General features: G+C 34.2%; 1 protein-coding gene across 1 annotated transcript in view; it reads left to right on the forward strand.

The window, feature by feature from the left end:
• The window catches only part of EYS (eyes shut homolog), a 1,696,347-nt gene that overhangs the window by 591,316 nt on the left and 1,090,076 nt on the right, over window positions 1-14,955 (forward strand). The window contains 2 exon segments of the mRNA XM_032651890.1: window positions 8,176-8,344; window positions 9,294-9,372. Of these exon segments, the coding sequence (XP_032507781.1) occupies window positions 8,176-8,344; window positions 9,294-9,372 (248 nt within the window).

Below are 14,955 nucleotides of genomic sequence, written 5' to 3' on the forward strand. Positions count from 1 at the left end.
CCCAGCCCCGCCCACCCCAGCGGGTGAGCAGACAAGCCTCTCCTGCTGGTGAGTGCTGGTTGGCACCGATCCTCTGTTCGGGCGTCTCTCCGCTTTGCCCTCCGCACCCTTGTTGCTGCTGTGCTCTCCTCCGTGGTTCCAAAGCTTCCCCCCTCTGCCACCTGCAGTCTCTGCCCGTGAAGGGGCTTCTAGTGTGTGGAAACCTTTCCTCCTTCACAGCTCCCTCCCACTGGTGCAGGTGCCTATTCTTTTGTCTCTGTTTTTTCTTTCTTTTCTTTTGCCCTACCCAGGTACGTGGGGAGTTTCTTGCCTTTTGGGAGGTCTGAGGTCTTCTGCCAGTGTTCAGTAGGTGTTCTGTAGTAGTTGTTCCACGTGTAGATGTATTTCTGGTGTATCTGTGGGGAGGAAGGTCGTCTCCCGCGTCTTACTCTTCCGCCATCTTCCCTTCGTCCTCACATGCCTTTCTTGACTTATTCATTTAATATGACTTAAGAACAATAAGGGAGCAACATATATGAATTGAAATATTGTTTTTGCTTGTCTTAGCAATTTTGTCAAGGGTATTTTGAATCTCCTCTTCAAAAGTTCCTTCTAATGGCATAGTAATTGTTTTTATGATCTTTCCAATGAAATATGAAGTATTCTCCTGTCAAGCCCCATTCTTGTGGTAATGAAGTCCATGAGACGGATGCCCTCATTTAATCCTGGATTGATATTGAAGAGTTCCCCCCCCCCATCCTTTTTATACAAGAGGTATGAAAAGATGAGTGGAGACAAGATTCAAATGAAATTATTATTATCTTTATTATTTTTTATCATCAAATATTTATTGATACCTGTCCTTTGCCCAAAGCTCAAAGGACTATTGTAATGAATTTTAAAAGCCTTTGTCCAATCTTAGAATATTTACACACAGAAAAATAAAGCATTAGTAAAAGTTCCTTGGAGAGCTTTTGAAAATAGATATTGGGTTGCACAATATCCCCATAAAATCTTTCCAAACAATGAGAATATTAGCAAAATGGTTGTTAATTAAATGCTTAATCCGTGCTTATTTAATCCAGTACTTGATAGATCATATACTTATTGACTGCCAATTCAACACTTAATAACATGGGGGGTGCCTCTTGAGATCAATATATAATCTAATTATAGTTGTTTTATGGCATTTGGAATATAAATTCAAACTTTATTTCACATGGTTTTATTTTTGTATCATCTAGCATTTCCATTTAAATATTGTAAAAATAATTTTCTTCTCTCTTTTCCTATTCATATGTCCAACTGTTTCACTATTTTTACATATTAGTCATACGTTAAATTCCCTCTCTGATAGTTTCAACTTCTGCATAATGTTTAGGTCTCATTCCATTGATGATAGTTTGTTTCTCTTGTTTTTTTGAAGACCTTATAATTTTTTATGGAACTACCTTTAAAGAACAAGATCATATGTTTCCTTAGATTATTCCTTAAAGAATGTCATGTACCAGAGGACCAAAATGGAAACATTGTATATAATAGTCAAATTCTTTTAAGTATCGATAATAATAAAATATATTGTTATAAAATTTTCATCTTGGTTTAAAGAGGCTCTTATTCCATTATTTAATTTTGCAATTCAAAATGGTTACAAGTGGCAATTTGAATTTTCAAACTCATTGATTCCTAAGTTCATTATGTGATTATTATGTGCTTGTATTAATTTTACAAGGTCATTTGTAAATATTATCTTATTATGTAAGTTATAATCATTTTTAAAATGTTACCATTATTTGGATGTATTCAACAGGAAATAGGCAGGTTATTTGATCATTGACAACATGAAAAGATTTTTATTTGGCATTTTGTATAAAGTAAAAATAAATAGGTATAAGCTCTGTCATCAAATAACTAATAATCAGCTATGAAAGATAAGGCAATAATTCAAGCAAATATAGTTTAACTATAAATTGTTAAATGTTGGTAGCTATTTTTATTAGGAGATATCAATGGAAATTTATTAAGTTAGAATTTTTGTAAGACCGGAATTAAAAACAGGCTTTATTTTTTATTTATTTAATATTTGTTTTTATTATTATTCTGTGAAAGAAATAAGGTAATCTGATAAATTGGGACTAAGTTAGGCTAATAGGACAATCAAGGAAAAAATATATTTAAGAGATGAGTGCCAAAGAATAGAAAAGAATCATTTATGGAAAATTTTTCTGGAAATAATATTTCCAAAACATGGGAACAGCAAATACAAAGGCCCTGAGGCAAGATGAAGTTTAACTACAATCAAGAAACAAAAAGAAGCTAAAAGGTTAGGTCAGGAGATAACCACACAAATTTACACCAGCTGGTCCCTAACTTCAAGTACGTGGATATATTCTTGAGGTGAGTTAGACATATATATCATCATCCAAAAAACAAAAAAAATAAAAACGTTGACTCCAAAATTACCCTGGAAATTCTGAGTGAGACTCTTTACAAAGGCACAACAATATTAAAGATCACAGCCATAATTCTCCAAACTGCACTCTGGCCATCACTTGCAGGCATTTAATGGGGGTGTTTAATATCCTCTCTAAAATATTGGGCAGGAAGAACAAACATCCTAGCATGTCTGAACCGTGCACCTAGTGTCTCACAATTGAAAATTAGCTGGAGCTCATCCTGCTGATGGCTTTGCTGTTTATTTTTTTTACCTTTTATTGAGTTCCATCTCTTTTAAGAACTGGGATATATTTTTTGAGGGAAGTAAACTATAGGAAAATTCAACTGACAGAGATCATACTGTACTTGACTCTTCTGTTCTTTGCTACATTTATTTGTTGAGACAAGCGTCTGTTCTTAGCCTATTTTTAATGGCTCTGTTAAATATAATGGATACACAGTAAACTGCACATACTTAAAGAGCACAATTTAAGTTCTGAAATATGCATATACCCATGGAACTGCCAAAACAATGAAGAAAAGGAACATATACACCACTTGCAAGTGTTTTTATGCCTCATTTATAAAGCACCTTTTTTTCCCTACATTCCACCCCTCCACATCCCCAAGTGACCACTGGTATGTCTTTTTTCACACACACACACACACACACACACACACACACACACACACACACACTGTATTTTATTTTTACAAGAGATAAATAAACTGACACCAAGCATTGTAAATGGATGACCACAACAAAAGCAACAATGATTGCAATTACCAAATAGGCAGAAATGGAGACATAACAATCCAGGCAGAATTATCAGGAGTAAATATGGATATAAGAAAACATAATGTTTCATTCTAATCTAGTTTTATGAAATCAGTGGTCTTTACATCTACCTGTGCTTTAGAACCAGTTGGAAATGTTTTCTTAGTGAAGTTTGTCAGGCCTACTTCCCAGAGATTCAGAATTGGGAAGTTATAATTTTAAAGACTCCACAGGTGATTCTATTATTCAATCAGGTTTGTAAACTAGGGGACTAGAGTAGTTGACAACATCAGAGGAATGGTAATAAAGGCAAGGTTGACCCAGAGGCTAAGAAGACAACATTTATTTCAGTATGCAGTAAAGGGTCCATAAAGTACTTTGTTAGGATAACACATGTGAAATGAAAAGGATTAGGAATCAGAAAAGTCATTTTGGGAAATTTTCCAACATATAAGACTAATCAGTGGGGAGAAGTTGGGTGAAGAAGGCTTGGAGAGAAAGTAAGGGAAGGACCAGAGGTTGGAGAAGAGTTAGTTAGACAGATAGATGATACATACAGAGAGATAAAGATGTATTTATTTACATATATTATTTGTCATAATGGTGTTGGTGCATGTAAATATCTTACTGAACATGCTTCTCAATTTATATACTTTAATGGCTTATTTCTGCAAAGGATTTTTTATATCTGATGTGAAAATCTCTAATACAGAGACAGGCATTGAGGTAATCTGGTCAAGAGGGTTTTGACCCAGGCAGGGGCATGGAAAGTCCCCCAAATTACATAGGTAACCATCTACTCTGCTTAGAAAAGGAGTTGCCTATGTTATGAATGAAATTAAGAACTCTAATTTTAGAACAGCCAATTAAAAATCATCCCAAATATAAATTATTGTAGCCACAAGGCAAGCAACTGGATAGCAGGAAAGAACAATAGGTCAGGCAACAAAAATCAAAACTTTCTTGTACTATTTCTTCTCTTGACAAACAAAATCCACAATGCTCATTGTTAAGTTATTGGGAAATATCTGTTACACTATGATGGAGGTAGGCTGTGATGATACACACCAAGTCAAAGAGAACTATGGAAGGAGTCCAGAACTATGGCTGGCACAAAATAGATGCTCAATAAGTATGTGTTAGATAAATTAATGAGCAGCAGGAAGTAAGTGACATAATATAAGGCAAATCAGGCAAAGAACTGAGACAAATTTTGAACAAGCCTTTGGAAATGTCTAATAAATACTAATTATCATTTATTTTAGATTTGCTTGGATTCGTGGACACAATGTCAAAGCATTCGTATTTTAATCCCATGAAGAAGATAAATGAATGTGTCATTATAACAATAATGTATTATAAATATCATTTATTATCTTCTATGTGCCCCTAGAAATGTATATATACTTCCCATATATCTGTAAACTGTTCTATAACATAGATATTTTGATCCACAGTTTACAGATGAGAAATTTGAAGTTTTGATGTCTTGGTAATTGTTTTTATTGCATTTAATTTTGGGTTACCTTTTTACTTTTGGAACAAGGTAATGCTTTTCCATTTATGGTGTTGATATAAAATTTTTATTTTTTTCCAGATCTATTAAGGTATAGTTGACAAAGAAACTTATAAGCTTTTAAAGTGCACAAGGTGATGATTTCATATACATACACATTGTGAAAGGGCTGCTCCCACATAGTTAATTAACCCATACAACACCTCGGAATTTTTATCTTTCCTTTGTGTATATGTGAGAACATTTAGGTCCTATTCTCTTGACAAATTTCAATTATACAGAACAGCACTATCAACTTAGCTACTATGTTATACATTAGATCCTCAGGCCTTATTTAACTTAGAGCTGAAAATATGTACCCTTTGGCCAACCTCTCTTTATTGCCCATACCTCCCTGGCTCTGGTTCAGGCAACCATTTTCTTCTCTTTTTCTATGAATTGTTTGTTTGTTTGTTTTTGGTCCCACATACAAATGACATCATGCAGGATTTGTCTTTCTCAGTCTGACTCAGCTCACTGCTCTCAAGGTCCATTTGTGTTGTTGCAAGCAGCAGTCTTTCCTTCATTCTCACAGTTGGTAATTATGTACGGGGAGCTCATTTTGAACTGAAGTTCAACACTCTCCACACCTTCATGTCTTTTTAAGTTATCACGGAAGCTTCTCTGCTTGAAGATAGAAAAAAATATAAATTTCATTAAATAATTCCCCTTGACTACACAGGCAAGACAAGCCTTTCAGACACACACCTAGGAGGAATCACCTCATTCCAGATTCTGAGTCTCACCATTGCAAGGACTGAGATTTCAAGAATTGCTTTGTTCTTGCTTGGGAAGGGGCAGAGACTTCTGAGGAAAATAAGCAAACGAAAAAAATTTTTTTTGGCCGTGTGTGCAGCTTGCAGGATCTTAGTTCCCCAACCAGGGATTGAACCTTCACTTTTGACAGTGAAAGTGCAGAGTCCCAACCACTGGACTGCCAGGGAATTCCCACAAACAAACAAAATTGACATGAAAAACAAAATATAAACACACACACACTCACAACAATGACGTATTTACTTAAAAAGATTTCACTGAATTCCATATTGAACTAGACACAAAAACCATGCCCTAATGGAGCTAAGTTTATAATGGGGAAGAAAGACAAAAAGAAAAGAAAAATGAGTAAATCTCATAGAATGCCAGAAGGAGATTGTTTGCTATGGTGATAAAATAAACGTAAAACAGGATAATGGTGATTATGGGTGAGGAAGGGGATGCAATTTTAAATAGTGTGGTCAAATAGGCCTCCTTGAGAAAACAACATTGCAATAAAGACTGAAGAAATAAAGGAGTGACTCTTGTAAATATCTAGGAAAAGAGAATTCTAGAAAAAGGAACAAAGTATTTGAGGTCAGTGCAAAGACAGTAGAATAGCCAAGGGTGAGGGTAGAATAAGATGAAGTTAAAAAGTTAAAAGGGGACCTGACTTGTATGGTGCTCAAGGACTATAGTGTTAAAAATGAAAAAAATAATAATAATAAATAAATAAGTGTTTACAGGGACCAAAATGTTCAGGTCAGTCAGTCATTACATTCTTATCCTCTCTGGAGGCTACTTAGGGGGTCAAAGTATCACCACAGCTTAATTAATGAATAAAGCATCAGGTGAGAAAGTTCCTCAGGTAATGTTGGTGATGTGTTCTCCAGCTACACTGACACATGTTTGCCCTCCATGGAGATGCTTCTCCTTTCTCCAAATAGCACTGGATGCACCCTAAACAATTCTCTTTATAACTCTGCCTCTCAACCCTACTTTTGTGTTAAGTAGACCACCTCTTCTTAACTGAAATTTCCATCACTGATTTTGCCAGCATTTGTACATAGTCCTACAGAAAAACTTTTCACTTATCTTAATTGGAATAATATGTCTCTGGAAACACCTGTTATCACTTATTTAATATAACATAGTTGTATTGATAAAATTTGTCTCAGGAAAACGATAATAATCAAATGTTAAATGTGTACAAGGCCCTGGGCTAGTTGTTTAAGTACATGGTTTTAATTATTATTCCAATAAACCTATGATATACTAATAAATGATCCTCATTTACAGTGAGAAGTTTCAATGATCGTGTCTGACTAAATATTAATATAGTCACAAATAGCTGCCATTTCCTGAGGGAGGACCATTAATTCCCATCTCATTTATGTTGGACTTGGTCATGTGACTTGGATTGGCAAATTAATATATGTAGAAGATTTAAGAAGCAGTGTATGTACATTTTTCCTTCTTCAACAATGCCAAGTACCCTTTTCCTTCTTCAACAATGATGGCAATCACCCAGATAGAGGTTGCTCCATTAACCTGGGTCCCAGTGTGAAGATAATATAAACTGGATCTGTAGCTCACCTTTGCCATGGAGTACTAGTGAGAAATAAGCCTGTGACATGGGCCACTGAGACATAGAGAAGTAGGTCCCTTTTTATTATTATTACTGCAACCTAATATAGTCTGTTATGTCTGTTTATTCCATACCCTGAACTAAATCTTGATGGTCTTTTTAAATATGGATGCAGATTTGACTAATTTACATATATTAATTTTATGGTATCATTAATATCCAAAGTTCTATATAGGTAGTGACAGTTACAGTAAAAAAAATAAGATGTAACCATTAAAAATAGAATTTTGACTTGCAAACTGATTATCTCTAAAAAGAATTTCCAAAAATATTTTTTTTTGCATTGGAAGTTTCATTTGCAATAAATCACAGACTCTCCTGGTGTGACCACTCTAAATAGCAGTCACTTAAATAGAAGTTCTGATATGGTATATAAATAAAGTTATGATGTCACCTTGTGAAACAGTTGCATATCTGCCAATCGCTCTGTCCCCAAACTTTTACCTGATATCCAAACAAATACTGAGATAGTCTTTCAAACTATTTATTTGAAATTATTTATTTGAAACTTTATTTTTTTTTGGCCTTCAAAAACACTAGGTATTTAGGCAAAGTTAGATTACATTTAGAAATCTTAGTTCATTATTGACTTATTTCATTATTCATCATTGACCCACTAAGACCAAATATAGAAAATTCAAACTTTTAACACCTGTAGATAATAAATGTTTGACTATCAAGGATCATTACCAAAAATAGTATAAATTAGTATTCACAGTGACAACGTGATGAAATTCATTACTTCACCTATATTTTTAATAAGCAACTCCTCACTCTAAAAACAAATCTTTTAAGTAGATTAAGCTTGTGCTTTGTTTTCCTCATTCACTTTAAGTTAGTCTGAGAGTTCAGAGACCTAAACATGTTTAACCTTGAAAAAATGTTCTCTTTCACTATAAGATGTCAAATTATCTTTAATGGAGGGAGTCCTGATTTCTTGGTGACATTTTCTATAATGAACAAACTTTTGAGTTTTGCATTTAAATAGCCTATTTTTTTTTTGTCTTGTCTCTTCTAATGTAGGCATCGATTGTGAATTAAATATAGACGAATGTCTATCAAAGCCCTGTCTCCGTGACGGAACTTGTATTGATGGCATAAATCATTACACCTGTGACTGCAAGAGTGGGTTTTTCAGAGCACACTGTGAAGCAAAGGCAAATAACTGCCTCTCACATCCTCTACATGGCAGGTAGCTATTTTTATTCTTCTATTATTAAATCTAAGAAGGCAAATTTAACTCATGATATTTAAAACTGAATCTCAAGGAAAAGTTGATAAAGGTAATTTTAATTATGTTTTTTCATAAAACAAGAGCTAAGTACAGTTAAGATGACAGAGGCTGCCCGTTTAACTTAATGAAATGCACTGATACATTATCTCTGCCCTTCTTTTATTTCTGCTCATTAGCATAAAGTAATTTTCAATAAATGTGAATTAATTGGACTTTAATAATCTTAAAAGTAATGCTCACAGTAATAGTAGTAACAGGTAGGATGATGAGAGATTCTATTATTTGTTCTGTGGAGGGATAATACCACAAACTTAGTATTTAAAATGTTGCTAAATAGACCGGTTCTTTCATCCCTATTTGCAGATAAGACATTTTGTGAATCTCTTTATAGAGTTGTATAATAACTATTCTGCTCATGGATAGAATATTAGTTTATGCAAATCTAGAGTGGGGATATTTCTAGAAGATGCAGGTGACAAGGAGGGAAGACTCGAAGAGGCACACAGCTGCCTTCCTCAGCACGATTTTTCTTTCCTAGTCTTGCTACAGACTTTGTAAGCCAGAGAGAGAGGATGAAGATGGGTAGTTCACTACAGTGCCGTTTGGCCCCAGCTGATTTCAGTTTCCTACATAAGCCCTAGACATACTTTTTTATCTTTTCAAGCTGTTTTTTTTTTTCTTCCTTTCCATTGCCATGGGGAAGATGGCAAAAATGAGAATTGATTTGTTCTTTCAGTCCAGTCACCTTGAAGGATAAGAAAGTAGAAATAAACTCTGCCCTCTATTGCTCATGGGAATGTGTTTTTTTTTTCCTGACCTGGAAAAGAAAAAAAAATTAAACAGTGAGCTCTCTTGAAATTATGCTTTCATTGTCTTACTTACTTAAAAACATAATTCTGTGTTTCAGATGCATAGATTTCATTGATAAGTATCAATGTTCATGCAGTGCAGAATGGACTAGCTCAAGATGTAAGATCAAGATTAATGTAAGTTTTATAACTTTTACTAAATTTAAATTAATTTAAAAAAATACAAAACAGTTAGCAGATATGTGGTCCTATCAAAAAATCCATAAGACATTTGGTCCACACCAAAAGTTCCTTGATATTTGGTCCTGTCCAAAACGTTGTGAAATGGGCCAAATATGCTCTTGGACGTATCCTGTGGGAAACAAGTTATTTGCTGTAGGTCTCAGAATCACTATTTCAGCACTTACTGATTATTTAAGTGCCTCTCACCTTTCCTTTGGAATTTCTTTTTTGGAATCTTTGCTGACTCCAAACAAAACTAAAAATCATAGCTCTTTCACCTCCCCCTGCCCCATCTATTGGTATCGTAAACTTCTGCAATATGGAGTCCTCAATCAACTAAATCCTGGAAGTGACCATTATCCAAAGAGCTCAGAAGGCTTATGATTTGCCATCTGCCTCCCCCTCTCTGATCTTAGGACACACAGGTGTCTGTGGATGTGTAAGGATGAGGAGATTAAATGGATCCATACACAGGAAGGAGAAAAATAAGTACTGGATGGATGTACCAAGAGATGGGTACACATAGAGAACCTTGACACCAGCAATGCTCTCAGAATCTGTCTTCTGATCTTCAGGCATAAGACCTGGCATGATTGACACATGCTATTTTATGTGGAATGTGTCATCTGCAGAGGAGTTTTGGTTACCTGAAGTTTAAGACCATTCATAGTGGATGAGAATCTCATGTGCCTTCCTGGATAATGGGAAGTTCTTCCAGGTCCTTCCTGGCTGACAATGACATGGTAAAGGAAGGAAGCACAGGCACGAAAGACAGCCTTTGACATTGTGAGACTCTAGATATTTTATTTAAATCCTTCGTGTCTCTTTCCTTTATCAGTAAAATACAGTTCTTATACTGCAGGATCATTGTATGATGATACACATTAAATGTGGTTGATACTCAGTAAATGATGTTTTTGGAGGGAGAAACAGTATTGAACTGCAATTTTGCTAGTTACCTTCTGTGTGCTCTAGGACAAATTACTTGCAATCTGAAATCATGTTTTATCTATTCAATGAGGGAAATCATAGGAACTACCTCTTATGTTGTTGTGAGAATTAAATTAGATAATGAAGGTAAATCAACTAGCACATATTTTGACACATTTTTGAAAGCCTAATAATTTATTGACATTTTGTGGATTTGATTCTAGATAGTGAAAGCCACACTTGATGTGGAGAAGGAGATGTTGTAATTAATAAATTCCCGGTAGAAGATGCAGGAAGGATGTATCTTGTCTGCACTGTTGCATGTGTTGCCTGTGATAACCTCCAAAACCCTGTCTCTTGGTAGTGCAAATGTGGTATTTGTCTTCTGAATTAAATATATAAATAAAGAAATATTTTCTTTCTTATATGAATTTCTATATATTCATACCCACACACCCAGTATTATGAGAACAATTGTTTAATTCTACCTATATGCTTCTAGATGGTTTTTCATAATAATTTTATTTTAACATAAAGTTGAACCCATCATACTCCTTATTCTGTGACTTTTGGTTTCACCTAGTATATCTTAGGGACCATTTCATTATAATACATGGAGCCAGGACTCAAACTTTTCAGTAGCTACAAAGTGTTCCAAATAAGTGTTGAGGAACCACACTTATTTAATGAGAGTATGAGCATGCCAGCTTCCCTAGATCCTATCAAATGAAATCATTTTTTTAAAGCGTTGACTAATTTGATGAGGAAAAAGTAGCATGTCACTATTTTGATTTATATTTCACTGGCTTATTATGAAGATTGAACACATTTCCATATGATTATTCACCACCTGTATTTCTTTGTGTGAGCCTTGTTTACTCACAGCCTTTGACTAACAGTATTTTTCTTTTGACTTGTCTGCCTTTTTTGGGTTTTATATACTATTTAAAATTATGGATAAAATCCACTAGATTCTGCAAAATTACAAATCTTGCCTAGAGTGTGACCCTTCTTTCTTTACAAAACTTGTAAAGTTATGAGATTTTTGTATTTTTCTTTACCTTTTTCTTTATGATACTATGCTTTGCCTCTCTCTTTAGAAGGTCCTTTTATACACCAATATTTAAATTATTTTCTTATATTCTTATTTATTACAATTTTACGATTAACAACACTTTTAGTCCTTTAATCCATTGTGAATATTTTGTTATAATTGATAAAAAGAAATATAATTTTTTTGCAAAAATATAATCAATTTTCCAAGAACTTTTACCAAAGTATCTATTATTTCTGGATTGTTTTGGTATGCCTCACTTTTTTATACACTAATACCTATATATGGGTCAATTTTAGGACTATTTATTCTGTTTTTCTTTTTTTTAAATTTTATCCTGCCATCTATATTAATTATTTAGTTCAATAAAGTTTTTTTAACTGTCTTTTTACTAACACTGTAAGTACATTCCAAATGTACTTTTGGTCATTCATTCTGTAAATATTAAAAATTTATTATTTATGAAAAACCAACATACAGTAATTATCAGATATACCCCCTGCCTCACAAGCTCCATCTGGAGATATGGATAAGGGGTATAGATATGTATCTTACTTAGCTCACCTATTTTTTGTAACTTTCTCTATGTTGCAATGCCCAGATAACAGCTTCTTTTTTGTTGTTTTTTTCTTTTAATTTCTAAATTAACTTTATTGTGGTATAATTTAAATACAACAAAATGCAACCATTTGGAATGTACAGATCAAAGAATTTTGACACATGTATACACTCATGTACCCACTACCACAATCAAGATATATAACATTCTATTATCCTAAAAGACTCTTGTGCCCCTTCCCAGTCAATATCCAGCCTGCACCCCTGATCCTAGATAATTCCTGAACTGCTTTCTATCACTATAGACTAGATTTACTTTTTCTAGAATTTCATATACATGAAATAATAAATTATGCATACTTTCATGCCTAGCTTCATCTAAGAGATTCTTCCATGTCATTGAGAATAGCAGTAATTAATTCATTTTAATTGTTGAGAAGGACTATATTGTATAATACATGATCTTGTTTATCCATTCATCAATTGATGCACATTTGCATTGCTTCCAATATGGCACTATTGTGAATAGTTGCTATGAACACTTATGAACACATTTTTTTGAACATATGTATTCATTTATCTTATACCTAACAAATGAAGAGGAAATAGGCAGTCTGCCTGAAAAAGAATTCATAATAATGATAGTAAAGATGATCCAAAATCTTGGAAATAGAATAGACAAAATGCAAGAAGCATTTAATAAGGACCTAGAAGAACTAAAGATGAAAGAAACAACAATGAACAACACAATAAATGAAATTAAAAATACTCTAGATGGGATCAATAGCAGAATAACTGAGGCAGAAGAACGGATAAGTGACCTGGAAGATAAAATAGTGGAAATAACTACTGCAGAGCAGAATAAAGAAAAAAGAATGAAAAGAATAGAAGACACTCTCAGAGACTTCTGGGACAATATTAAAGGCACCAACATTCGAATTATATGGATCGCAGAAGAAGAGAGCAAAAGAGAGGGACTGAGAAAATATTTGAAGAGATTATAGTTGAAAACTTCCTTAATATGGGAAAGGAAACAGTTAATCAATTCCAGGAAGCACAGAGAGTCCCATACAAGATAAATGCAAGGAGAAACATGCCAAGACATATATTAATAAAACTATCAAGAATTAAATAAAAGAAAACATATTAACAGCAGCAAGGGAAAAACAACAACACACAAGGGAATCCCCATAAGTTTAACAGCTGATCTTTCAGCAGAAACTCTGCAAGCCAGAAGGGACTGGCAGGACATACTGAAAGTGATGAAGGAGAAAAACCTGCAACCAAGATTACTCTAACCAGCAAGGATCTCATTCAGATTTGATGGAGAAATTAAAACCTTTACAGACAAGCAAAGCTGAGAGTTCAGCACCACCAAACCAGCTTTACAAACAACTGCTAAAGGAACTTCTCTAGGCATGAAACACAAGAGAAGGAAAAGACCTACAATAGCAAACCCAAAACAATTAAGAAAATGAGAATAGGAACATACATATTGATAATTACCTTAAATGTAAATGGACTAAATGATCCCACCAAAAGACACAGATTAGCTGAATGGATACAAAAACAAGACCCATATATTTACTGTCTACAAGAGACCCACTTCAGACCTACAGACATATACAGACTGAAAGTAAGGGCATGGAAAAAGATATTTCGTGCAAATGGAAAACAGATAACAGCTTCTGAAGGGCATTCATGGATTGATGTTTGAGTCTGTATTTCTAGTCCAAAGAGACAAGAGCAGTGGTGAAACACAGGCAGTACTGATTGAAGAGAACTCTCACATCAATATGTATCTGAAGCTCCTGGGAAAGTGTAAAAGCAAAGTTTATGTTAGGGTTTCAGAGGGCAAAACACAAGGAAAAGTTTTTGTTGCCAACCTGATAATTTGAAGCAAGCTTAAAAATGTTAGAATTAATGCTAGAGTAAAGCAAATGCATGATTGGGTATGGAATGGATGCCATGGCTAGTGAAACATGTAGTTCAACTCTGAGTACACAGAAAAGAGAATAGAGTAATACGGAAATCAGGTATTTTCTTTTCTACTTTGTTGGGACTGAGAAGGATAAATACTCTAAGGGAGAAGTGTTTTGTTTTGAATATAAAATTATGTGTGTTAAGTACTAAAATGTTAAAAAAAAAGATTCTAGAATAAAAAGAGTAATACATTGTCAGATGAAGAAAAACTAAGAACTAATCATGTGTAGGACTAAAGGAAGTTTTCTAAACAAAAAGGAAATGAACAAAGAAAAGAACTAAATGTGTGTGTGTATCTGTATTTCCTCAAGTGTAAGCTGAAATTTATATGGGGCTTTTTATATAGTAAGAATTTTACCTTTTGTCTATCATATACATTATGTACATTTTCTCATTTTTTTGTTAATATTTAATTACAATATAGTGTTTTTTTTGTTTTGTTTTGTTTTTTTTGCGATAAGCGGGCCTCTCACTGTTGTGGCCTCTCCTGTTGTGGAGCACAGGCTCCGGATGCCCAGGCTTAGTGGTCAGGGCTCACGGGCCCAGCTGCTCCATGGCATGTGGGATCTTCCCGGACTGGGGCACGAACCCGTGTCCCCTGCATCAACAGGTGGACTCTCAACCACTGCGCCACCAGGGAAGCCCTATATAGTGGATCTTGACATTCAAAGGCTTTCTTTTTGTGTATCCAAGTGTACTGATACTTTTTCCAAAGGTTGGATGATTTGTGACACGTTTAATAGGGACTTACTTGAGTTCTTCTAGTATTTGTCTCATCTTTTTATTCACAATTAAGAGATTGGTCCATCAGTATGATTTTCAGCATAAGATTTGAGTTGGGATCTCCCACCAAATGCTCATCTATTTCCCAAATGTCATTGTAGGGAATATTTATCTCCTTTGATTGAAAACGCATGTTTAAATAAGGACATATCATAAATGGTAATATTTGTCACACACAGTTTCACTTTATCATTGCAGATTATTCTCCATTAATATATATAGTTCTACTT

The sequence above is a fragment of the Phocoena sinus genome, chromosome 12 (assembly GCF_008692025.1).
Source record: "Phocoena sinus isolate mPhoSin1 chromosome 12, mPhoSin1.pri, whole genome shotgun sequence".
NCBI classification, from domain to species: domain Eukaryota; kingdom Metazoa; phylum Chordata; class Mammalia; order Artiodactyla; family Phocoenidae; genus Phocoena; species Phocoena sinus.